The sequence below is a fragment of the Clupea harengus genome, chromosome 2 (genome assembly GCF_900700415.2).
Source record: "Clupea harengus chromosome 2, Ch_v2.0.2, whole genome shotgun sequence".
NCBI classification, from domain to species: Eukaryota; Metazoa; Chordata; class Actinopteri; order Clupeiformes; family Clupeidae; genus Clupea; species Clupea harengus.
The window spans coordinates 27,379,084-27,403,891 of NC_045153.1; the positions used below are offsets into that span (position 1 = coordinate 27,379,084).

At 40.3% G+C, this 24,808-nt stretch overlaps 2 protein-coding genes across 3 annotated transcripts; one reads left to right on the top strand and one right to left on the bottom strand.

Moving 5' to 3' along the window:
• Positions 1 to 2,128: 2,128 nt before the first annotated feature.
• On the top strand, positions 2,129 to 17,608 carry cd58 (CD58 molecule). Of its 2 annotated transcripts, none has more exons than XM_031559464.2 (8): positions 2,129 to 2,381; positions 2,815 to 2,934; positions 3,672 to 3,920; positions 4,282 to 4,383; positions 4,502 to 4,549; positions 11,778 to 11,828; positions 12,146 to 12,178; positions 12,336 to 17,608. In XM_031559464.2, exons 1-8 carry the CDS (start codon positions 2,324 to 2,326, stop codon positions 15,707 to 15,709), a joined length of 4,035 nt encoding a protein of 1,344 aa, XP_031415324.1. In that variant the 5' UTR covers positions 2,129 to 2,323; the 3' UTR covers positions 15,710 to 17,608. The 2 variants fall into 2 exon arrangements, with proteins under 2 accessions (XP_031415324.1, XP_031415319.1); XM_031559459.2 differs by having other exon boundaries at positions 2,131 to 2,381; positions 2,644 to 2,934.
• Positions 17,182 to 24,757, bottom strand: LOC105908018 (basic leucine zipper and W2 domain-containing protein 1-A-like). The gene is made up of 12 exons (XM_012836454.3): positions 24,644 to 24,757; positions 23,348 to 23,421; positions 23,085 to 23,261; positions 22,888 to 22,982; positions 22,039 to 22,104; positions 21,104 to 21,239; positions 20,639 to 20,748; positions 20,328 to 20,498; positions 19,211 to 19,357; positions 18,177 to 18,315; positions 17,971 to 18,093; positions 17,182 to 17,864 (listed from the first exon to the last, which is right to left on the bottom strand). Exons 2-12 carry the CDS (start codon positions 23,409 to 23,411, stop codon positions 17,827 to 17,829), a joined length of 1,266 nt encoding a protein of 421 aa, XP_012691908.1. The 5' UTR covers positions 23,412 to 23,421; positions 24,644 to 24,757; the 3' UTR covers positions 17,182 to 17,826.
• Between the last annotated feature and the right edge of the window lie 51 nt (positions 24,758 to 24,808).

A 24,808-nucleotide genomic window follows, 5' to 3' on the forward strand; every position in this document is an offset into this window, starting at 1 on the left:
TGCCATCATTAGAACCTTCAGGATGGAGAACAGGTACGAAATCTATTTGCCTTGTGTACTATAATACTGCATATCAATAGAATACAGTGTGCTCACAGTATTTGTATTTTGCAGGACTGAAAGAGAACCACACCGTGGAGGAAGAACACACACTTTCACCGCCGAACAGGAGACTGAAATTGTAAATATGGTTTGTGAGAACAACGCTATCACACGGTTTACACTACTGTACTGTTCTCTGTGTGTACCGAAATAAAACTTTTTTTGCTGCATATTTGTGTGCTGTTTAATGTTTGACTATGAAAAAAGTAGGCCTAGACTGAGACATTTTCCAAAAGGAGAAATGGCTCATTCTCCAGAGTCATTGTCATTCATTATGGTGTGTTCCATTTCTATGATTGTGTTTTCAATTTTGCACTTCAGTGTGCTGTAAATGGTTGGTAGTGTGCAGCAAATGCTTAGTTGTGTGTACTCAATGAATGGTATGTGTGTGTCATTTGAAAATATGGCTGTGTGTACCAAATGAAAACACAAGTTCCATTTTGTGAACAGTTAAGAGGTTTGATGGCAAAGAGTCATCTTGCAAAGGGAGTGTCAGGTTTAGCATTTTGTGTGTGAGGTTTTCAGTTTTGTGTGTGCAGTTTTATGAAAGCCGTTATTGTTTTGAAAAACGTGTGTTAACAATTGTGAAAAACTGTAAGTATATTATAATCTTGTATTTACATAAACTTGTTAAACACAAAAAGCACAAAGGTAGAATGAATAACGAACAATCACATTCCATGTGTGCCTTCTGACCAGACATTTGGGTGTCGTTACAATCTTTTAATGCGGCACTGATACTCCTTATTGGTGAAAACACTGAACTGCGTGTGTAGCTCCTGATGGTTCTGTCAATATGTGCATTTCCTCTACAATTTAACACCAGGTTGACTTGATCACATGACTGGTTTGACCAGTACGTATCATTATTACCCAAAATATTGTGAAACCAAAAGTTATATTTGCAGAATATTACTTAAAATTGGATCGAACAACAACATCTATTATAACAAATAAGCTATTTTGGTGGAAAGGTATTTTAAGATATTGGGAAAGTAGTACTCTTTCCTGCGACAACTACAAATGGCAATCATGGTATCTGTAGCAGGAGTGTCGTATTCACTTCCTGCTTCCTCTTCACCTACTCACAAAACCATTTCCACATTCCTCACTGCCCACAATATTGCAAACAGCAACTAGTTCATATTATCAGGGCAACTCAGTGAATTACCACCAGACACATTTTTATTTGGCTACACTACTCTTTCTAGCTGGCTACAATTACAAATGTATTTTTCGGCAGATATTTAAGATCTGAACATCATAAGGAACATCAGAGCCAAAAACAAACATGCTTTCCTTGTTGAAAAGGGCATATACTAAGCATGTTAGTTCCAGGGCAGTACATTACAGTTGGAGAGGAGAGCTGTGTGGCCCCTCTTGTTATTTCCCCTGCTGTTCTGGCCTCACTTCAGTGAACTCATCAGGGAGGCTGGGAGCAGGATGGCTAAAAGAATACTCAGTATATTCTTCTCAGAGGCCTGAGCAACTCCATTTTGTTGTGTGTCTGCCCTCCCAAGTTTGCAGTACTTTGCTCCTCATTGGTCTACGGATTCAAAATCAACAACCAAGACTTGGTTGCAATAACCAAAGATTTACAAGAATGACAAGAATGACATACTGTATGTATGTGTTGATACTTTGTTTGAGGTTTTATGCATTTGTTGACGATTTAAGTAAGTGTTGGCATAGGAAATAATATGGACCATAATGGAAATAAGCCAAGCATGTTTTTAACCTTGTTGAACATAATAAATATGGCATATGAATAATCCTATGCTCCTATGCAGCTGTGGCCAATTTTAGCCATCTAACAAAATCTTAGAAGCCTTAAAACAATAATCAATAAAAAAGCATGCTTCTATATGTAACTCTATCCTTCCATTTCAGGGGCCATAGAAGCAGTCCAAAATACCTCACTACACTGAGTGGGCTACAGATATTCTACTGTACCACCTGTTCTCTGGCTCTCCCATTTGCACTATAGGTAGCCTACGCAGTGGAAACGTGCTCCTCCCACTCGGGCTACAGCCAATTCACCTTTGTGCTTGTCCTGAAGTATGATTACAACTATTCTTTGACATGTATATGGATATCTCCTGACTCATCAGATAATTCCGCGCATACTTCGTTCGCTGTGTTCTTTCATATGAACTAGTAGGCTGCTTGGTAAATTGACGTAAATCTCTAAACTATAAGCGAACAGTAGCATGCCCAAACGATGAGGAACACGCATTTACTTCATCTGCTGGTATTCATATTAATGAAATGTTATGTGGGTAAGTCGATTTTTTTTTAACTAAACTCCTATTTCCTTGACTATGAATAGCCTATACCAACTCTCCTTTTAGAATAACCCAAACTACTCAAACATAAAAGATTCAAACGCGAAATTTAGAGTTGTATCGATGGTTGAAATCAAGTATTAGCCTTGGTTTAAAATTGACCACAGAAACGTTATGGGTGTGTAGTTTTGGAGTATTCTTGATTGTGATTTATTTCAACTGGATGCACTAATGTTTTTCGTTTTTCGTTTTTCAGATGAAGTCCTTTGCGCTATCAATGGCGAACGAGGAAGTACTATTACACTAAATCCCCAGTTAAGGGGAAAGTTGGAAAAAGTCACCTGGACACATAATGGCAACACGGCGGTAGAGTACGACCAGAGACAAGTTTTAATATTTGATCCGTTTAAAAAACGGATTGTTTTAGATTTCCAGTCTGGAGAATTGACTGTAAAGAGGTTAACTACCGGAGACGACGGTGTTTATGAGTCAACAGCTATTGTGAATGGGAAGAACCAGTACTCAAAACACGAACTTCAAGTAATTGGTAAGTACGCCTTTATCTTCTTTTAATCGCGCATTGTTATAAGGTTAGCCTGCTCAAATCCCCTTTTCTGAAAGTAGAACTCGGGTGTGTAATTCACCTCAACTGCAACACACACTATAGCCTACACATAGGTCTTGTCTTTCTAGTGTGTCAGACACGAACAAAATGTCCATTAATAATCCATTAACTCGGGACCTTGGCCTTTGACGCCTCTGTTGTGTTCAGGTCCTACCATGCATACCTGTATGAATGTGAAGCACTGTGCGAATAAACGTGGCCTATCAGGTTAATATGTGGATCATTTTTGTCAGTGTGGCTAATTGTAAGACACTTACTGCATGACAATGATCAAGGCCTTTTCTGACGTTTCTTATTGGGACTGAGACATGCCTGCATTTCTAATCGTGTCGTTTTGCCATCATTTCATTTTATATTCACATATATGGCATGTATGTATGGCACGTTTTTGGTCACAGTGTTTCACATACAGCAGAACCATTGAACCATATATGTTCTGAATGAAACGCCCTTTCTGCCTTTCTGCTGAGCACTCGCAGCCTACGAGTCCGGTTTATCAGTGACTCAGACACACCTATCCCGCACCCAATACTGCAGATTACTTACAATACTTGTGCACTGTGCAAAAGAAACGATAAGATAAAAGAATGATACTTCCAGCAAAATCCTATGCAGCATGCAGATCATTTATGTGTTTTTTTGTGTGTCTTAAAATGTAGCTGGTGTTCCTCAGCCAAAAGTGACTTGCAAACAGGCTGACCCAGAATCAGAAGAGACAACGCTCCTCTGTGGTGTAGAGGTGGACACCCCTGTAAGGTACAGGTGGAGGGGGCCTACGGTGTATGATCATCTAGGCTCAGAGCTGCGGCTTGGCAAACAGGAGGACCTGGACTCCGTTTACACCTGCATTGTGAAGAATGAAATCAGCGAGAAACAGGCTACCTTCACTCTAAGAGACTGCCAGTCAGGTCAGACATTTTAATAGGTTTTGAATAGCTGGTGTGAAGTCTTAATACATTTGCCTCAGAGGGTGATTCTGTGTACAAATAGATCAGAATACCATGGTTGTTTTATTGTTCCCTTATTGCACAGTTGTAGTTTGATGTGTATATGTATATTTGATCAAGTTGATCAGGACCTTCTCGGATTTACCTTCTATACTATTCCGCACAGCTCACTCCTATTAATGTTCATCAAAGCAGTAAAAGTTTAACTATATGCAAAATATGAGGTTATGGATGATCTTCAAAGTTCATCCACAAATGTATACTTATTTGTGCAATGACATTGACTCCTGAGCAAAAACTAATTCTCATATTTGTATTACAGGTGGTATCTCTCCTGGCATTATTGCTGTAGTTATCCTGTCTGCCATATGTGCTTTATGCCTATTGATTCTGATTCCACTTTTGGTCTGCAGAAGAAAGCAAAGTAAGCATGAAATCAACATTCCTCTAGTCTCTAAAGCTCAATGTATATAATGATGTATTGAACAATCATCATTTGTATTGAAATAATAGGTTTTCTGTCTGTTTTTCTCATCTGTAAGAACTCCTCAAAAAGAATCCGGCACACAAGCAGGCGGACGTTGAAAATGGTAAGACATGTTTTGGGGTTCGACTTTGGAAAGTCGTATTTATGCCATGTTGTGGGTTGGAAGTCAGAGCCAGTTAATTGGATATGTGAGTTAAGTTAAGTGCTAAGTACTTGAATGCTTAAGTGATGACAGCTAAGTTGCTGTTTGTTATTGTTTTTATTTATGTTCATCCTGAGGTACTACTACAAATCTTTTTTGTGGATTTAAATGAACACTTCATAAACATGATCATATCTAGAACCTCAAACCTTTCATTATGTAGACAAAGGGGGTTATTACAGTGCCTTACAAAAGTATTCTACCCCCCTGATGGTCATCACCTCAGACACCATCACATCTTAGTTACGAAAGATACTCACACATATTTTCCCAATCAGTATTTTTTTTTTTTTTTTTTACTTTGTCTTTATTGGAAGTAAGACACACAAACATATTGTACATACAGTAACAGGAATATGGTTAAAAACATACATGGGGAAATAGGTTAACAGAAACAAATTAATAAAAAAAAAGAAAGAAAAAGAAAAAGAAATACAAGGGTGAACCTGGCCTTTAACAGGAGGAGACTTTACAGGAGCCATATTATGCTTATATGAGTCCTTTAATATATAATATCATTCTTAATATTCTATAATAATGTTTATATTTTATTGTCCAGTCATGTCTACAAATGTTTAATTTTGTATCCATTTTCCCCAGTTCCTAGCAAATAACTGCTTTCAGCCAATTTTTTGTGATTGTCTTCCTGCTCGCTGTAAGAAGAATTTTCACCAGATATAGATCATCTCTAGCTACACACTCTTCTAAATGTCCTAGGTATAAGACTGTACATGTAAAGGGAATTGGATATCCCAGGGTCTGGCATACAACTTCATGTACCTCTCTCCAAAAAGGTTCTATTTTTCTTGCAGCTCCAAAAAATATGTGTATGATTTGGTGACATATCACCACATTGTCTCCAGCATGGTTGCGGAGTTCACAACTGTTTACTTGTAATTAGGGGGGTGATAAAGTAACGGATCTGATTTTTCCAGGCAAACTCTCTCCACTTATGAGATTGTGTGGTGGTCTGGTGACATTTCCACATTTCATACCAAATCTCAGTAGAGATTTCCTCATCTAGCTCTTTTTCCCATTTAGCTTTCATATATAATGTTGAGTGTTAAGAATTGAAATTGCCTTAGGTATTTCTCTAGTATGACGTCACAAGAATCTTGATCAGAGGATGAACCTCCCCATCCTTCTTTCTTATTTTTTTTTTTCATAATAGTCCCCCATCTGTAGATATCTGAACAAATCTGCGTTCCTTACACCACAAATATATTTAATTTCTTGGAAACTCAGCATTTCACCTTCCTTGATAATGGTACATATTGCCGTTATGCCTACATTTACCCATCTTCTATAGGTCATATCCATCCTCCCTGGAATAAATTCTCTGCCAAATGCAATCCATTTTAGAAGACTAAGCTCCCTACCTATTTTCAACTGCTTAGCAACTGAGTGCCATGTATCTAGCGTAAAATATGTTACTGGATCAATCTGTAGAGGGGTTTGCCTTTCACCAATGCATGTTTGGATCTGGTAATTGTGAGTGCATATCTCTATATCCTCCCAGCGGGTTATAGAGGTATTATTCCCCCAACATAGAAGTGGATGGATTTGTGCTGCATAGAAGTATTCCCTCAAATTTAGAAGTGCCATACCTCCTTTATCCTTAGGTAACTGGAGAGTGGTAAAGCTCACTCTAGGTCGTCTTCCTTCCCATACAAATCTTGATATCAATTTGTCCCATTTTGCGAACTGTGCTTGGGGCACCTCCACTGGGAGTGATTGGAATAGGTATAATAACCTGGGTTGTATATTCATTTTGACTGCATTTATCCTGTCTGTGAGATCCATGGGATAAGTAGACCACCTCTCTATATCTGTTTTTATCATATTGTTTACTTCTTCAGAATTACTGTTCTGAAAGGTCTTTGGTTATGTTTACTCCCAAATATTTAAGTGATTTCGCTTCCCATCTTAGTCTGTGCTTTTTTAGTTTCTGTGTTGGTGTGGTATTGAAAATGAGGGTCTGTGTCTTTGTTACATTTAACTTATACCCAGAGTACCAGCTGAACTTTTCTAGAGTCTAATTAAGAGTATTAATCTATCAAAAGAGTTCACTGGATCCTTCAAGTAAATCATCACATCTGCAAAAAGGCTTATTATATGTTTTTTGTTATGTGTTTGTATTCCACCTAATAAGGAATCTTGACCAAATTTTTCCAGTGTCATGTATAGGTAACCCCAATTAACCATATCAAATGCTTTTTCCGCATCTAGACTAATCAATAATTGCTTTCTGAATTTCTTTTGTAGTTATGGTTGATGCTATTTGTTTATTTTGTATATCACCTATGGAGGGTAAATCCAGTGAGTCAAAAAATGATTTGGTCTCTCCTCTGTTTATAACTGATGGTTGAGTATAGAGTTCCTTATAATCATTTCTGAATACACTTTCAATTCCCTTTGGGTCATATGTAAGCCGGTTTGATTTTGGGTCTTGTATTTTATGGACAGCTCTTTCTACTTGCTGCTTACGCAGTTTCCGTGCCAACAGTTTTTCAGCTTTTGGGCCTACTTCATAGTACGTTTGTTTGAGGTATCTTGTTTTCATTTCAACTTCTTGCTGCAGCAGTACATTTATTTTGTGTCGTATCTCTTTTAGTTGTTGTTTTGTGTTATCCTCTGGACTTTCTTTATGTCTATGTTCTGTCATCTTAAGTTCAGTTTGAAGAGACTGATATCGTGCAATATTTGCCTTTTTGAGGCCACTAGTAATTGCTATCAGTTTGCCACGCATGACAGCCTTTAAGGCATCCCACAAAAAGATTGGAGCTGTTTCACCATTATCATTTTCCTCCAGGTAATTATGAATTCCTGTTTTGATTTGGTCTGTTACTGATTCATTGTTTAAAAGACCTACATTCAGCCTCCACAGTGCATTTCTCTTTCTGCCTTTTTAGTAAACAGTTAAATATATGGCGCTGTGAACTGACACATCATTCACGCCTATTTGACATTCTTTGACTTTGTGCCTGTCTTCTTTTTGCATAAAAAAAATGATCTTTTCTTGAGTATACTGAGTGTGTTGCTGAATAGTGACTGTAGTCTCTTTCTAGCGGGTGAATATCCCTCCATACATCAAAATAGCCCATTTCCTCCCATGTTTTGTTTACCAGTCTTGACATATTCATCTTACATCTTTTCTTACTAGTTGTATCTAGATTATGGTCCAGCACTACATTGGAATCTTTTATCTTATCTTTTTTCACTTTACTCATTACTTTAGCTATTTTAACTGGGTTTCCTAAACCATTGACATTTAAAGACATAACCTTCATTTCTTCATATGTCATTGTCATTATTATTATTATTTATCCAAATTCTAACTTCACTTCCCCTTAGGCCAACATTTGAACAGACATTAACAATACACAGCAAAGAACTATTTAACAAACAAAAAAAAATCCTTTCCATTGAAAGACATAAAGTTGACTTCCAAGAGATGTCAACTTGCCTCATTATACATTGACATCTCTTTCGTTTTGGGGGAGAAGGCCTTTCGCAGGGAAAGGGCCCCCGCCTAGCAGCGTGAGTCCACCCATTTAGGGTTGCTCTACCCGTACTAGTTGTGGTCATGGACGGATTAAGAAACCACGGGCCTGGACGTGTCAAAGTGTTTTTGACAGTGTTTTTGTCAGTTCGCTCTCAATTGCCATGAGGGAAAGTGCCTTGAGCCGTTTTTGTGTCATTTTAGTCTTCAATTCATTTTTGATCCTGGACAGGACGGAGAATGACCGCTCCCCTTCGTAATTAGAGACGGGCAGAGTCAGAAATAACCGCAGCGCCACATAAACATTCAGAAGCATAGATTGCAGGCCACAATCTAGAGTTATTCAGAGCAGTCCTTTTGGGCTTGTGTCATCTTCGGGCTTAATAAACTGAGCTGAATCAGTTCATCGCCTAAACTGTCATCTAGGTCAGATGGGTATGCAGATGCCAGAACTTTAGCCTTCTCAATCACTGAGGCATTGGACTCAGACTTTTCACAGAAAAGCACACTGAACAAACTGCACAGGTGCCTGTAGGCCTCCAGACGATGTCCAAGGCTCTGAGTAAGCGTGTCGATTGCAACATTGAAGGTCTCTACCTGAAACTTGCGTCTTCCATCAAGCTCAACATCCTGCTCTCCACTCTCGTCAGCAAAAATCTTGCGTCTCCTTCTGCGATGGCTGTCATGTCTGTAAGTGTGGCGGACGCCGGGTACACTCAGAGCGGCCCTCTCAAAACTGTCAAAAAAGTCTCTCTGTGCAGCCACAAAATCATGCAAGGATTCGAGTGCCCTAACTGCAGTTACAAGGGCTACGTATATCACCTCGCTGCAAAACAGCGCTAGTTGCTTGAAATCTTGATAATATAGTATCCCAAAACTTGGCCATGAACGCCATCTCCAATGTCACCAATTGTGCACAGAGCGCAGAGCGCCCCTTCAGAGCGCGTGTCCCTTTTTTCTGTGTCATCTGTAGACAAAGTCCTAAGCCTCTCATGTATCTTTTGGTCATTTTCCCAAAGTGCTTTTGTTGAGTCAGCACGGCAGCTCCAGCGTGTAGTGGAGAGAGATTTAAGAGTGAGATTGATACGCACATTTGAATCTCCAAATACTGTGCCCCAGCGATGCGTGGAGGCGGAGGTGAATGTATATAGAGACTGTAACAAGTCAAAATACTTGCCAACTACATTGTTACAGGCTTCAATACTGTTGACTCCGACCAGATTTAAAGAATGGGCAGCACAGGGAACATAGTGAATCAATGGATTCCTCTTCTTTAGATGCGCCTGCAATCCATTGTATTTTCCAGACATATTAGAGGCATTGTCATATGATTGTCCGTGGCAGTTTGTCAAGTCTAGGGCAAGATCGTGCACCATTGAGACAACACAGTCTGCTAAACTTTCCCCAGTGTGACTAGTGATGGGCTCAGAACCTAGAAAGCGTTCCACTACATCGCCGTTTTGTTAACAAATCTAAATATAGGGGGAACTGATCTACATGGGATAGATCAGGGGTCGAGTCGACTATTACAGAGAAATATTTAGCATTGTGTAATTCATTTATAATTACTGGTTTGGTTTTCTGTCCCATAAGTTCTACAAACTCTTCGCAAATTGTTGAAAATAAATACAAAACACTGCCCCTACCCATCTGTCCAAAATTTCTAATATGTTCTGCCAAGAACGGGTCAAATTGTGACAACAATTCCAAGATGCCTAAGTAGTTGCCATTGTGTGGTGAACCTAGCAATTCGTCATTTCCCCTAAATGCGAGACCCCTCTCCCCCAGGAACTTGATGACAGAGACCACTCTCCTAAGCACCTCTCTCCAATATTGCCTCTCTCCATCGATTTGCTTCATAAGGTCGGAATCCACGGTGGCACCTGTGGCTCTAGATGTTCTCCACTTGTCTCGTGCTCACAGATTCGCAGATTCGCAGTAGCCAGTAACGAATGCTTGAGATTTTGAAGAAAACAGCTTGCATGCAAAACAGTAAATATTTCCTGTGGATGGGGAATACGTTATCCACTGTCTATCAACCACTTGGCCATTGGGCAGTCTGCATGTAAGCTGCTCATTTGTCAAAACTCGAGTCTTGCGAGGAACTTGATTGACAATATCTGCTTGCCTTGCTTCTTTTTCTTTTCTTAGCTTTCGTTTAGCTGCTCCACTTAGTGTACGGCTGTTGTCCATTTTCCATGTGCTCTTGTCAAGATTGATTGACCTTATCGTGAACTTGCCCAGTTTGGGAACCGATGCTGTAGAACATCGTTCGCCTCTGTGCTCCATGCCTCTACTTCTTCAGTTCGTGTCAGAACGGCATCTATCTTTTCGTTTTGTTCTTGGGAGTCTTTAGTTACTATCGCCAGTTTCTGGTCCATATCTTCCTTGAACTGTGACAATTCGCTTCTCATATGACTTGTTATTTCTTCTTTGAACGTTTTTAAGTCTTCAGCTCCGTTCTGCATGGTAAAAATCTGTTGGCTAATTCCGTCCGAGCCAATCTGAAGTGAGGTGATTGGATCCTGGTTGCTATCTTCGGCTAGCGTGCTAGAGTTAGACTTGACTTTAATATCGTCTTTCCTTGGCTTTTCCCTGTTCCTCTTGGTTTTGGGCTTCGTAGTTGTACTCATTATCCGCTCCTATTTTAATTAAGTTCTGTTCTATTATTATTTTTCGAGTTTAGGCGGAGTTTAAAATGTTGGCTAAAAGGAGCTCGAGGCAGCCATTACCGGAAAGTCCCCAATCAGTATTTTAGTGCAAATAGTGATGCTCTAGCACAACAATGCAAAATAATTTTGTCTAGTGTAAATTTAGGCAAAATAAGTTATTTGTCTGCTGATAGTATTAATTTTATACCATATATTTTGAGACTCTCTGAGTTATGATCACTTCAGGAAACAGGTTTAATCTTGTACAATGATACGCAGCTGATTCCTTCACTGCTAACATTAAAAATGAATAAAGCAGGTTTGAATACTGTTGCAAGACACTGTATGTAGATATGGGGTCACATTGGTTTTCTTCCCAGGTGAGAGACAGGATTTAAACCTAGTGTGAGACTAAATTCCCCCTAATACTGAACTAGTTGAGTTATTGAATCATAAATTAAAAAAACTCAAAAACACGGGCTGGTTTAACCTCAATTTAAATGTTTGTCAAAGAGGAGATATGAAGTATTTGAGCTACAGACCAGTGACTACCACCAAACAGACCAAGTAATTAAACAACAGGAATACTTTGGCCCGGATTTTTGGAATCTATGTGTAATATTTACTAACACTCCCAAAGGAGGTTATATAGTGTTTTTCCATAAAACATGTATGTTGATCGCATGTGCATGGTGCATGGTGCAGGTGCCTCTGTGACATCCATTTGGACACTTGTGTGTCCAATTCCAACTATAACCTGTAACTGGAACTTTTGAAAATATGGATTTTTTTTTTAACTTTTGGGCTAAAATTGACTTTCGTGTTCAAAATGGAAAAACTCAGATAAAGTATAAATGTTTCGAATCCTTCGAAGTTTGACTGTGGAGGACATTTGGTAGTTGGACATTAAGTTATTGGTGATTATAATGATTATATCACTCCCTCACTCACATATTTGTTGTTTTTACTGTTTAAGGAGAAAACAAAAACCTGCTGTCATCAGGCCAAGCAACTAACAAGAACACAGGTGATCATTTTGATATTTAGATTAGGGACACATGCATCCTAATCACTTGCATCAATTCAAGCCAATTGTAAGAATTATTTGTTTATTTTATTTATTTGTTTATACACAAGAGGATGTTCCTGTAGCCGAATTGCTAGAGAGGGTGTTGACAGCATCAAGGTCCTGGGTTTGATAACCCAAGGACCACACATACTGATTACAATGTGTATCTGTACTTCACTGTAAGATGCTTTGCATAAAAACATCTGCTACAGTGGAACTGTATGATTCTGACTTATCTGACAAGTGTAATAATGAAATTGTCTTTCCCTATGAAGGAGGAAAGAAGGAATCAAGGGGACTGTATCGTGGTAAGAGAAAATGCAACAACAAAAACACATGTAAATAAATAGTGAACACATAGAGGATGAAAATAACTTAATCACACAGAAATGATGTGATATTTGATTCAGAAAGTGGATTTGCCTGAGTGGGTTCATTATTATTTATTCATTGTGCTCTTTCAAGCTGTACATCTCAACCGGCAGAGTGGCGCTATTGAAGACGCAGAAAATGAAGAACGTTCTTCTTTCTCATTACGAGCAACCCTTCCAAGCCATGCTAAACTAAGGCCTCCTAGGGCAGGAGATGAACAGGCAAATGGCTCTTTCGGAGCTAAGGACCGCAACAGTCCAGACAGATCTACAGCCAGTGGGTTGCAGCAGGAAGATCAAAGTGCTGAATCCAAACCTGTGCCTGTAGAGAGGGTCACACTGGACCAGAAAGCTGTGGTGGTCCGATCACAGTTGCATGGTAAACACCTTGCATCAGCTGTCATTAGTCATTCCTCATCTAGTGCAGAGGAGCCTGACATGCAACTGAATGCTGTCAATTGCAGCAGGAGGAATTCTGAGAATGATGGACGTTCTAATTTAAATCCAGAGGGTGTGTCTGAAGAAATGAAACCTTATCATTCCCACAACATCACTGTCACGACTGAGGGAAAAGACCGAAGGGAATGCTGTGAAGAAGAAGATAATGTGAGTGACACAGAGAGAGGTGCTGATATGACATCTGAACGAGGGGTAGCAGAGGAGAAAGATGGAAATGACGAGCAGCAGACAGCCTCAGAAAATGGTCAGGAGGAGGAGAGTAGCAAACAAGAAAAGGAAGATAGTGGTTCACTTTTAAAAAATCAAGAGAACCACGAGATGGTTGTGGAAGAGGGTTCTGTGGATAAAGAAAGGAATGGTGAGAGAGTTCCTCCGGATCAGACTGAAGAGGAGGAAGCCAATGACCGTGAACATAAGGAAGAACTTCCTGAGGTAGAACAGGCTATTCAGGAGCATCTAAAGGAAGATGCTCCAAAGGATGAAATAAAGAATGTACAGGATGACCAAGATGAAGCTGCGATGGACCCTGAGCCAGAGAGAACAGGAAATGAGGGGGAAAGTGGTATAGTGCATGAAAGAGAAAGGACTGCTGAGGAGGAAGAGGAGGAGGTGGAAGAGGAGGAGGACGACGACATCACAACCAAAAAGCAGCCTCTTGGAGAGAATGAACAAGGCAGTAGCATTCCAGAACCCCAGGAGATGATGGAGCCAGAGGTGCAGAAGGATCTGACAGGGGATGAAGGAGAACAGGAGCTTCATGTTAGTGAAGGTCTGGAGGAGGGAAGGACAGGAGAGCATGATGGAGTAGAGGATGGAGAGATGGGTCCAGAGAGAACATGTCATGATGTGAGAGAGGGAGAAAGGGAAAGGAAGGGTGAGGATGAGCAGGGTGATGGTGTTGAAGTTGACGTTGACACAAATCACAGAGAAGAGGAAGAGGAAGGGCAAGATGGTGAGATGGCCGGCCAACAACAGGATGAGCTGAGACGAGAGGAAAGGCAGGAACCTGATGAAGAGACAGTGGGTGTAAATAGTGAGCTGGAGGAGCAACTTTTGAAGCAAGCTAGCAATACCAGTTTGAAGGAACCACAAATTGATTGTCAAGATGTCAGTGTGTCTGATGAAATGAATGGTGAAGAAAGTGAGAATAAGTCAGAGAATGAAGGGACAAAAAGTAATACTCAAGTGGAAGAGAAAAAACAGGAGGAACCGAACCCACTGAAGCAAGGGGAAGATCACAGCATACCTAAAGAGGAGCTTTTTTCATTAGAGGAACAGGGTAGTTGTTTACCTGAAGACCAAATAGACTGTCCAGATGTCAGTGTGTCAGATGAAGTGAATGGTGAAGAAAGTGAGATGAAGTTAGAGAGTGTAGGGACAGAATATAATACGCCATTGGAGGAGAAAAAACAGGAAAAACAGAACCCACTGAAGCAAGGGGAAGATCAAAGCATACCTAAAGGTGCGGCAGTAGAGGAACAGGATAGTTGTTTACCTGAAGATCAAAGAACTGATGAAGTTATCAGCGATGAAAATGAAACTCAAGACGATCATGAACTGGATGGAAAAACAGAAACTGTTGACAATCAAGCCACCCAAGACCAAGCTAAGGAGGAAGAATTCAAGCAAGAGCAGACAGAGCAAGACCAACACCAAAATGACACAAACAGCCCGCATGAACATGAACAAGCTGGCAAACCTGAAAAAAAGGATGAAGAGAATAATACTGAGATTGAACCAGAAAATGAAAGCAGTCAGGAGCAAGAAAAAGAAGCAAGTGAGCTGACGAAAACTGAGTCTGATGGAGAGAGAGACATGGAACCATCAGGCCAGCTACAGAGTGAGGAACACCTGGAACATAAGGATGAGGAACACCTGGAACATAAGGATGAGGAACACCTGGAACATAAGGATGAGGAACACCTGGAACATAAGGATGAGGAACAAGGAAAGGAAGAGGACATAGGACAGCCTGACAACACCCAGTTGCAGGCCCAACCATTAAAAGAAGAGCAGCATGTTGACATTAATTTGGAAGAAGGGAAAGATAATAAAACTATCAGTGACAGTGATGGAGAGAAGGAAGGTAAAGGTCAGAAAAAGGAGGACAGTAAACTGGAAGAGGAGGGAGAAGCTGGGGAGACCGATACAGACCAGGTCCAGGAAGAAGCTCATCCTGCAGTATCTAATGAAGAGGTCATTGCAATGGATGAAAAGGAACACAGTGTGACTGAAGATGAAACTGTTGAAAGTGTGAGTGATGTTAGGGAGGCTGAAAAACTTTACCCAACAGAGGAAGAGGATGTGGAGCGAAAGCAAGAGAGGACACAGAAAGATGGACAGCAGGATGATCAAAACAACAGTGTTCCTGATGACAATAAGGAAAAAGGGGATCAAAACAAGAGTGTTCCTGATGACAATATGGAAAAAGAGGATCAAAACAAGAGTGTTCCTGATGACAATAAGGAAAAAGAGGATCAAAACAACAGTGTTCCTGATGACAATAAGGAAAAAGGGGATCAAAACAACAGTGTTCCTGATGACAATAAGGAAAAGGAGGATAAAAAATACAATGAGGTGAACCCAAATCGAGAGAGTGACAAGGAGACACTTCTGGAAGAAGAAAGAGGGGACACTGAGGTGCATCAAGGACGGACAGAAGGAGAACAACATCATACTGAGGTGCCAGGTCAACTACAGAACGAGCAGAAACAAGTGGAAAACCATGATGATGATGATGATGATGATTACGAAGAGGAAAGAATGAGTGATGGAGAGGAATCAGTGGAGGGCAAAGCCCTTGAAGATCAAATGAAGCATCAGATGGAACGACCAAATAATAAAAGTGACACATGTGAAAACAACAAGGATGGAAGGGATGTAGTCCCAGAGAAGAATGGAAATAGAAATGATTATCAGGCAGAAAAAGAGGGAAGAGAAAAGGTGGAAATAAAGTGTGAGGAGATGCATCAAGATGACATGGCAAAGCAGGACAGAGCAAGCTATTGAAGAGGCAAGCCAACCACAACACAAGTTAAAACAATCAGAGGAAGGGGAAGATTTAGACAGAGAAAACAAGGAAACGTGATTAGGAACAGTGAACGGGAAAAATGGAAACGGGAAATGTGAATGTAATGTTTAGGAATGTTTTATCAATCTAATGTAGGATGTTGGATGTTTTGTAAATACACTAACTTTTTACATTTTATAGTGTGTGTACAGTATGAATGTGTCGGTTTAAAATCATTTAATAGTAAAAAATGTTGTGATGTGTTTCTTTCAACATGCATAGATGCTAGATCTTGTGGAAATATAAACTTTTTACCATTCAACACACGAAAACTTAAGAGAACAGGATTTAGGCACTGGTGGTGGGTTCGAAAAGGGAAGGACACACTTTGTCCACTAGAGGGGAGTAAAGGATTTCACATTGAGTAAAGGCAACTTTTACGAACAAGGCGTTACCTAGTCCTAGTTCATGTTGTAATTTCACAATCATGATAACTTGGCAACTGTTAAAATATTTTCTGATCAGGTTCTCATTTATACATTTTTTTTTTTATTTGGACAACTAAACTTTTAAACTATTTTAGCTTCTTTAGTTGCTTTCCATAGCAAACCAGACTGCTTTACTAGAGTAGATAGCAGTGTCCCATTGGGAGAACAAAATACTGACATCCTGACCAAAACGGCAAGACTAGACACTAGCCCATACAGTACATCCGGACAATCCCAGTAGGGTATTAGTCTGAACCCTGTAGAAACTGATCATTAAAGTTGTTTATTACGCTGTCATAAGCACTGCTTGCAGTTCCGAGGGAGGATACATTGGAATTTAATTAAATTAAAAAAGTTTAAATGGTAGATGACGATTCCATTAACAAACTATAGCATGTGATGTTTCTGACCGTAGTTACAAGTATGCAAGTCTGAAGGTTCGATTATTGCGGTTTCAAGTATTTTTAAATGTTTCTTGAATATAGGAAAACATTGCTTTTTAACCCATCTGTAAGACTTACACTCGTGTTGGCGTTACAGCTTTTTCCAGGAAGGCTACACCTCGACCGTCACATGGAGTTAAACTTCATGGGCTGAACACCACTCATTTAGCTGACCGTTCATGATCGCAAACTTAATTTCATACCTCTGCTAATATGATGTACAGCTTGTTCCATGTTCAGTAACATCTACCTCACCATATAGTCTTTGTACTGCATACTTGATTAACTGTTGTCTTAATGGCATATACAATCTTAAACTTTAGCCAAGTACCAAAGAAAGTCAGGGCATCATCGAGGAGCAGACACAGCATGTTTTAAATTCCACTGTGGCTATTAGCAAAGCTTGTTGCATCTATTGAGTAATTTATTTCTGTGTTGAAGTGTTAGCATGCGAGGTGGAGTACAGTGACTACATAGTCCAGAAGATGCATCTGAACAAGAAAACCACTTCAGAGAACCCACAGACCCTACACAAACACATTTCACGGTCTTCATTTTTATTTATTTTTTAAAGTCAATTGATATCAAGAGTGGGGTGGGGGACTATTGAATCTTAAGGCTGGCACATTGATGGATTTCATGTGATTGTGTCATAAGGGCATTCAACCATGAGCCACACAAACCAGAAAACAAACCTGGGCATAATTTGGCCACAATAACCATAATGAAATGCACCAACAGGAGATAGAAAAAAAAACATCTGTCTTCTGAATAAGGTATGGAAAGATGTCCAAACAATTTAGCTAGTATTTCTCCAAAAATAACTGAATGGTAGAGAAACTTTACAATAAAATAAAAAAAGACATTTGGAAAAAAAAAAGTGTCAATTTGTCACCATATTTAAAAAGATCGTAAGCTGTATGTATAAGTGATTTGCGCCGTATGAAGTATAAACGTTTATTAGTTAGAAAAAAGAAAAAAAAAATTATAATGACCAATGTTACAAAGCCCTTAAATTACATCTAGGACATTACAGTTTGAGAGTACAGGAGGTAGAATATATATAAAAAAAAAAGAAAAAGAAAATAATAAACTAAGGAAAACTAGAAATACGCGCACTTATGCAACAAAACATTCTACAGCTTCTGGTGCTACTTGATGTTAAAACGTATGAAGGCTTGTAGTTCAGTCTGCTTCGGCTTCCTCCTCTTCAGACTCGGTTTCTGAAAAATAGACAGCCTTGTTATTACCAAAATAAAAGTACCGATGACCCACATAAAAAAAAAATAGCCTCCGTTTAAAAAAAACCTTCACATGTGCATTGCTCACCTTCCTCTGCATTTTTCAGCCACTCCACAAACTTCTTCATCTGCTCCAGGAAAACGCTCTTCCCTTTGGCAACATGAGCCTCGCTGTACCATTTCAGAATGGCCTCCTCACTTAAAACATCCGCTGTGAAAAAGTAAAAGCAATAAATACAAAAACACCACCAGTGCACAAATCTGTTCACAGACACTTCTGGGGAATGAACCTACCTTTGTAAAGCAGCACCACGATCTTCTGGAAGGCCTTCATGAAATGGATATTGTCATAGCAGTACTCCTGAATTTTCCACAGAAGGGTCAGCTCAGACAGGCCCTGGGTGGTGAAGGCATTCAGCAGTGGACTGTAGAGCTGTGGATACAAGAGGTCAAGAAACGCTTAAGAGGAAGTGCCTGACCCAGTGGAAGATGAACAGTGTTGCAACTTGGTAGTAACAGTACTAACAGTAGTATGAGGGAAGTAAGAGAAGAAATAGAGGGGGGTGGCCTCAACCAGATAGAAATGTTCCTTCTCAAATATGCGCGCACACACTCTACTATAAGTGAAAGGCATCTGCTCCTAGATGGTGAGTTTCATTTCCTGTGGTATGCTGTGGCTCCCAAAGCTTTCAGAAGGCTGTTTGGGACATGCATTCTTTTTGGAGTATGGGCTAAGGTTACTCGCTGGTTATGAATATCAGGATGTTTTTTTTTTTTTTTTTGGAAGACTCTTTCTGCAGAATGTGGAAAAAGTGTCATTTTAATTTGTTGGACTTCATATTTTTGCTGACAAAGCATAGTTGGTGTTCTGACTTTTCCCCCTCCTAATTTAACACGCATTTCCTTGGATTTACTGACTATTCCCCTAATTCTTTCATTCACCATCAGAATCCAGACTTAATCTACTAGATTAGAGATATCTCTAGGAATAGCACTGGAGCTTGTACACCAGCTCTCAGAACAGCCATGTTCGAATTACAAGATTGAAAGCTTTGGGACCCTTTTAAGATTACATTGTTTCATTGTCTGTCCATATTTGTTGGGAGTGACCCACACATGTGCATTATAATCCACACAAGTCATGAACATAACTTAACCTAATCAAATTTAGACACAGACATAACCAGGTGTCATGTAGCAGGAACTGGGTACCTCATTTTGAGTGTTGCAGAATCTATTTGATCAACATTAGTGAATTTGGTAAGGGCCTGAGAAAAGGTCACAACCTATTCTAGATAAAAGGGCATTATGCGGTCTCTAATTCTCACCTTCAAGTGTTTGATGGCTTGTTCTGTGACCAGCTCCTCTTTCTTGTTCCACTCCACACAGCCCATCACACAGGACCATATGATGCTGATCATCGCCTGCTCAGTGATGCTGCCTTTCTTCATTTCCTCACGAACATAGGCCATGATCTATGGAAAAGAAATGAATAAAAATCCAAACACACGTCGTACAAATTAAAGATTTAAAAAAAAAAAAAAAAAAAAAAATCCAAATCTTCCAAAAGCGTCCCTCAAGTCTGCCAAAACAATGAGCGACACAAGGTTGTCTTTTTCATCAGTGAAGTCAGACAATCCAATAACCGGTTACAAGGCATTTTTCGATTTAGTTCCTGACCAACAAATTGTGACAACCTACTCATAAAGCCACACCTAGTATCCCCTGGAATGCCTTCACTCAATGGTTGTGTCCAGTTGCTGCGCACTCCTGGATTATGTGATGCAAGCTGGATTTAACAACGCATGTTGGTTATAAATTTGGTCCGACTTTAGCCCGTGCTGCGGAACGTCAACGTGTCCCATGCCATTAAAGCCTCGCAGGAGAAAGGCGGCTGCCGTTTTTTTTAATTTTTTTAAACCGGCTCTACGGTCGCTTTCAATCTGCTGCAAAAGCTAAAACACACCGTCATGTCAGATCGCCACCCTCAATGGCGGGAACCTCCCATGACCTGCGTTTCCTTAAGAATTTGTGAAGTTCTAAAAATGAAGAAATCCGGATCTCATATGAGAGTTCTGCAACAGTGGTATTGAAAACCTTTCAGTACTCCACTATTGTATGCCACAGTGGCGGCTGAAGATAAAGGAGCTGTGATGAGATTACGAGATCTGTAATGCATCTCAGCAGTGATTGATGAAATTATAGTTCATTTATCAGGTCATCATGTTAGTTTGAAAAGTAAAAGGGGAATTTTAACTGTTTGCAGGATACATTAATAAGGAACACTACCCTACTATGAGTCACGCCTGTTGTAAACTACAACGGGAAGGAGAAATCGGCCAGTCTTGACTGCAGTCAAATCCTCCCCGACAGAGACCGGTAGCAAAGTCAAACTCGGAGACAACCATTATTTCCCCAAGCACCAGGGCTCGCTGGTCCACTCACCTCTCTGACGGGATCTTGACGCGCCATCTGCTCCTGGAGCTCCTTCTGCAGCTCCTTGCGTTCCCCGATGCTCTGCTGGTTGCGGGCAAAATCCGCCAGCTCCTTCAACCCGGCGTCCGTGAAGTACTTTGAGAAGTGCTCACAGCTCCGCTTGTTGGCTGGGAACAACTCCTGAGACAGAAAATGCACATGTGAGACACTCTGCACCAGGCTGGGCTCTCCTGATCCTGGCTGAGAAATCAGCCATTACCAGAGTTTAGTGGGGCCAGCAGTAGAAATGTATTAGCAGTAAGGCCATCTTTTCTACTCACCATCAGACGATTGTCTATGCCAACCTTCCTCAGAGCCACAGCCACAGAGTTTAGGTCCCTCTCATTAATCCATGCTTTGAATAGTTTCACAGCAAATGTTGCAGAAACACCTGAAAAAGTAAGGTCCCACCAATATTAAAATCAGAGCAAAAGAAAACCACCAAGATGCATGTCCGCCATTACAGCATATGACGAGAAAGGGAGGACCACTCCATGACAGATGGTAGTGGCCTCTGGAACAGAACCGGGTCTAATCTGACACATCCACCCCAATGCCAGACTGTCACAGTCTCCTGCTATATGGGTTAGCTAACACACTAGCTCAGTTGGCTGTACATCAAGTCCTGCACTCCAGAACATTAGGATGCTCCAACATGCAAGTTCTGACATGAGTTTCTATGCCGGGGCAGAACTCCCATGCACTGGCACAACACTGAATGAAAACATATGAAAACTACACCTTACCCTCTTTCACCAGGTTCTCATTGAAGAGGCTGCTTAGAATAAGACCCGATATGTTCCCGTTGGCCAAGAGAATACCAGTCAGCATAGCAAGCTTGTTGCGCTCAGACTCTGTGAACCCCTTTAAAAACAGCAGCAACTGAAAAAGAAATAAAAAGTAGTGTCAAGAAACTGGAGCTGTAGTACACAATAGAGATGCAACTAACAACCATTTTGATATTTGAATGACCCTATTGAATTGGAAATTAATCAACTATTTGAATTATGAATCTCAGAATAACTCATTGCTCATTTATCTAAAGGCTTTTAAAAGAGCTCAACATTATTGGCACATCTTACGATAGACACAATAAAGGTGAGTACTTCATTCAAAAATATGCGTTTTAAAGAATGATTAGGACCAATTCAGTGAGGGCAGCTGCTTGTGAGCACAAGTCTGGTTCCTCTGACGAAAGCTATCTATGGTAGCATTACGATATTCAACAAACCATTACTTGTTCAAATTCATTCAAATGCAACCAACATTGGGCATGCACAAGTTGTAGAAAGCTTTCGTGATTTAGACGCTAAGTTTAATCAGAGATTTTCTAAATAGTAGACAGGCTCTGGTTTAGCATTATAAATGTTAAGGCACACAGGGAATGTGAACAGGATTTGCTAGGCTGCATGTTCAATGTCATTAACAAATCATTAAATCAAGAGAAAATGTATTTCAAAATAGAAAATGTTACAGTTCATAATGTGAAGCAACATGGCTTTTAACATGAACATAATTGTTAGCACAGCTAGTTAGCTAAATGTGGCAAGTCTTCATCCAGAGCGCCAACATGCCGCCTCCTCCTAAAATGCTTCAGCATGGCAACTATTCTGGCCATCGATTTTAGTCGACTAGTTCATACCCTAAAATACAGCAATCTTCACTCATGAAATTCACCAACCTTCTTCATCTCCTCTTGGAACCCTTTCTCCAGGTACTTGTAACGCCGGATCAGCTTGTTAAAAACCTGGGAAAACACAAAACATTGAGGACCGCTATGAAAATATCATCTATGCTGCAAACATGCATCACTGAAGAAGCACGCGATTCTTCAAGAAATGATATCACATGGTTAAGCCTCTCTTAGTACTGCAATAGACCATCTAATGGAGGAGCATGAGAGGAAACAGAGCATACAAACTCAAATTCAGATGTATCCGCGTACATGTAATGGGACCTTAGACGGGTTCCACACTTAATTTTACAACAGGGTCATGACCCCTGAATTATTCCTAGTTTACAAATTTTTCATATCAATATTACAATGACCCTTTAATTGGCCATGTTAAATTAACAGTATTCAGTAATTTACACCTGTCTGCAGTATGTTTTTATAAGCAACTAGTTGTTCATTTCTATGGTAATTTATGTGACGGACAGATAAACACAGCCATTTCCACTAACCAGGAGATGCACCGAGTAGTTCTGTGGCTCTTGTCAAACCATCCCTCGAACATTGACCAAATACAACATGCCAGTAAAGTTATCAGTAGCAACTGGGTTATTGTTGGGCTTTACAAGGTTTTTGCATGCCTTTTTGGTAGCTAGCTCCCTAGTTTTAACCAAATCCCTTTAATCCAACCTTCTGTTCAGGGACATCAGCATGAGTGATGTTGCGACTGCAACTTCCAACACGTGAGCAAGTTACAGGGCATTGTAGGCTAATGAGAGAAGTTTCGTCAGGCGGAGGTCTCGCAAAAGTTGAAATCAATGTTCACACCAGAGGGTTTCAAGCGTCCCAGTTACACACCTGGGCATATGCTTGCATGGTCTCCAGGTCCTCTTGTGCAGTGAAGACACAGAATTCTGTGCGGGTCATGTCATCGGATAAGGTTCCTCCTGGGGCTGGAAAGGAGAAACAGATGTCCAATTTGATGATTGTCAGTTGTCATAATTCAGCATAATCAACACAAACTGTTAAAATATTAGGGTAAATAAAATACTCACCAAGCATTCCACCAGCCACCAGGATGTCAAAGAGTGTCTCAGCATAACGACGGTAGTCGAGTTTGGCACCAGAGGCATCAAGGAATTTTGCAACCGCTTCCAAATCAGTGCCAGATTGATTTAGGCCTTGTACAATACTTTCCTGAAACTGGGTAGGGTCAAATCTCTCCTTTTCATCTGAGAAACATGAAATTAACACTTTAGGTAGGATCACGTGCCATGGGTTCAGGCTCAATCACATATTTTCATTTAAAATCGCTTACCTCTTTTCCTAGTTTTAAAACGCTGGCCGGTAAGCGTTGGCTTCTGCTGCTTTTGATTATTCATAAAAGACGCCCTATGCAGTCAGACAAAAGAAAGAAATTGAGGACAAACACACGACCCAATGTGAGGATATGGCTTATTTGAATAATTAGCGGTGTTAAAAATGTAAGTGTGACGCCACTTGGCCACCTCTATGACATTGCCATGGCGTAGCAACATCGACATAACAAACATCATTATCAATTTAAGTGTGAGGACAAGCCTTGTAGGAATCTAAATTATGGCTCCAGAGCAAACTGCGTCAGTTAGTCAAACGAATCTCACACATCCGGTAGTTCATGTCCATGTTTGGTATGCAAAGTTTGCCAAACCAAACTAACGAAAGGACAAAGCAATCCATCCTACCCAAGTAACAAACATTAAAAAGAGACCAAGGAATATCCTTCCTGACAACTTCGCTGCAGACGCAAAAGACTGTGTAACGATAGTTTTGTTCGAAGTGAAAGCAGGAACGTTACTGGCTGGCTTATTAGACAAGTTAAACGTCTGCAAAACTAAGCAGAAGCAATACTTTGATCCTGTATAATATTAAAGGTTCATGTTAAATTAGCACTGGGTCACACAAACGATGGATGAGTTAACATGTGGGTCACGTACAATACACGTTAACGTTGCACATCAACGTTAGTGAAGCTAACTTGCGCTTGTCGACCTACCGTTAGCTAGCGACAGGCAATTCAACTGGTTGGAAACAAAAGGTTGTACACCAAGGACACGGCATTATAAACGTAGTAGCAGCTAACTGTGCATCAGTTTCAATTTACAAGAAGTGAGTTAACTTTCGACCTACTTAAGCCGTTATTAAGCGGAGTACCGAGCACGCTGGCTTCATCGATGTAATATCTAACGTTAACGTAACATGTGGCAATGATGTCCGCCATAACGTTAGGTTACCCGTCTTCGTTGCAAATACACGATCTCCTTTGAAACAGACTGTTAAAAAAGTGGGGGTGACCCTTTGTCTGTCAATCGATGTCGACCGTACGTTGCTTTTAACTATTATATCACTACTAAAAGCTAGCGTTGCTCAGCTAACTTAGCCAAGAGGGTTAACGTTAGTGACCAGAAATGGTAGCGGCTACCAAGCTAACCGCACGTTGTCCAACTGCTACGTTAGCTAGCTATCTATCTATCGATATACTAATGATCATTATAGTGCCACCACACCGTGTGAATCGTATCTCATTGACTGTCGGTGTCAACTATATTCAAAGATGAATACACATAATGCTTACCGAATTGAAATTGCAGATCAAAAACCGTTGTGAATCACGAGAGACTGTTGCAGCAAATTCACTTCCTTGAAATATCCCCCAAATATATAGCAGACACAACCCAATTGTGCGCAGCGCCACCAGGCTCTTAAACTCCGGATCATAACATCTCTGAAGGGGGATTTG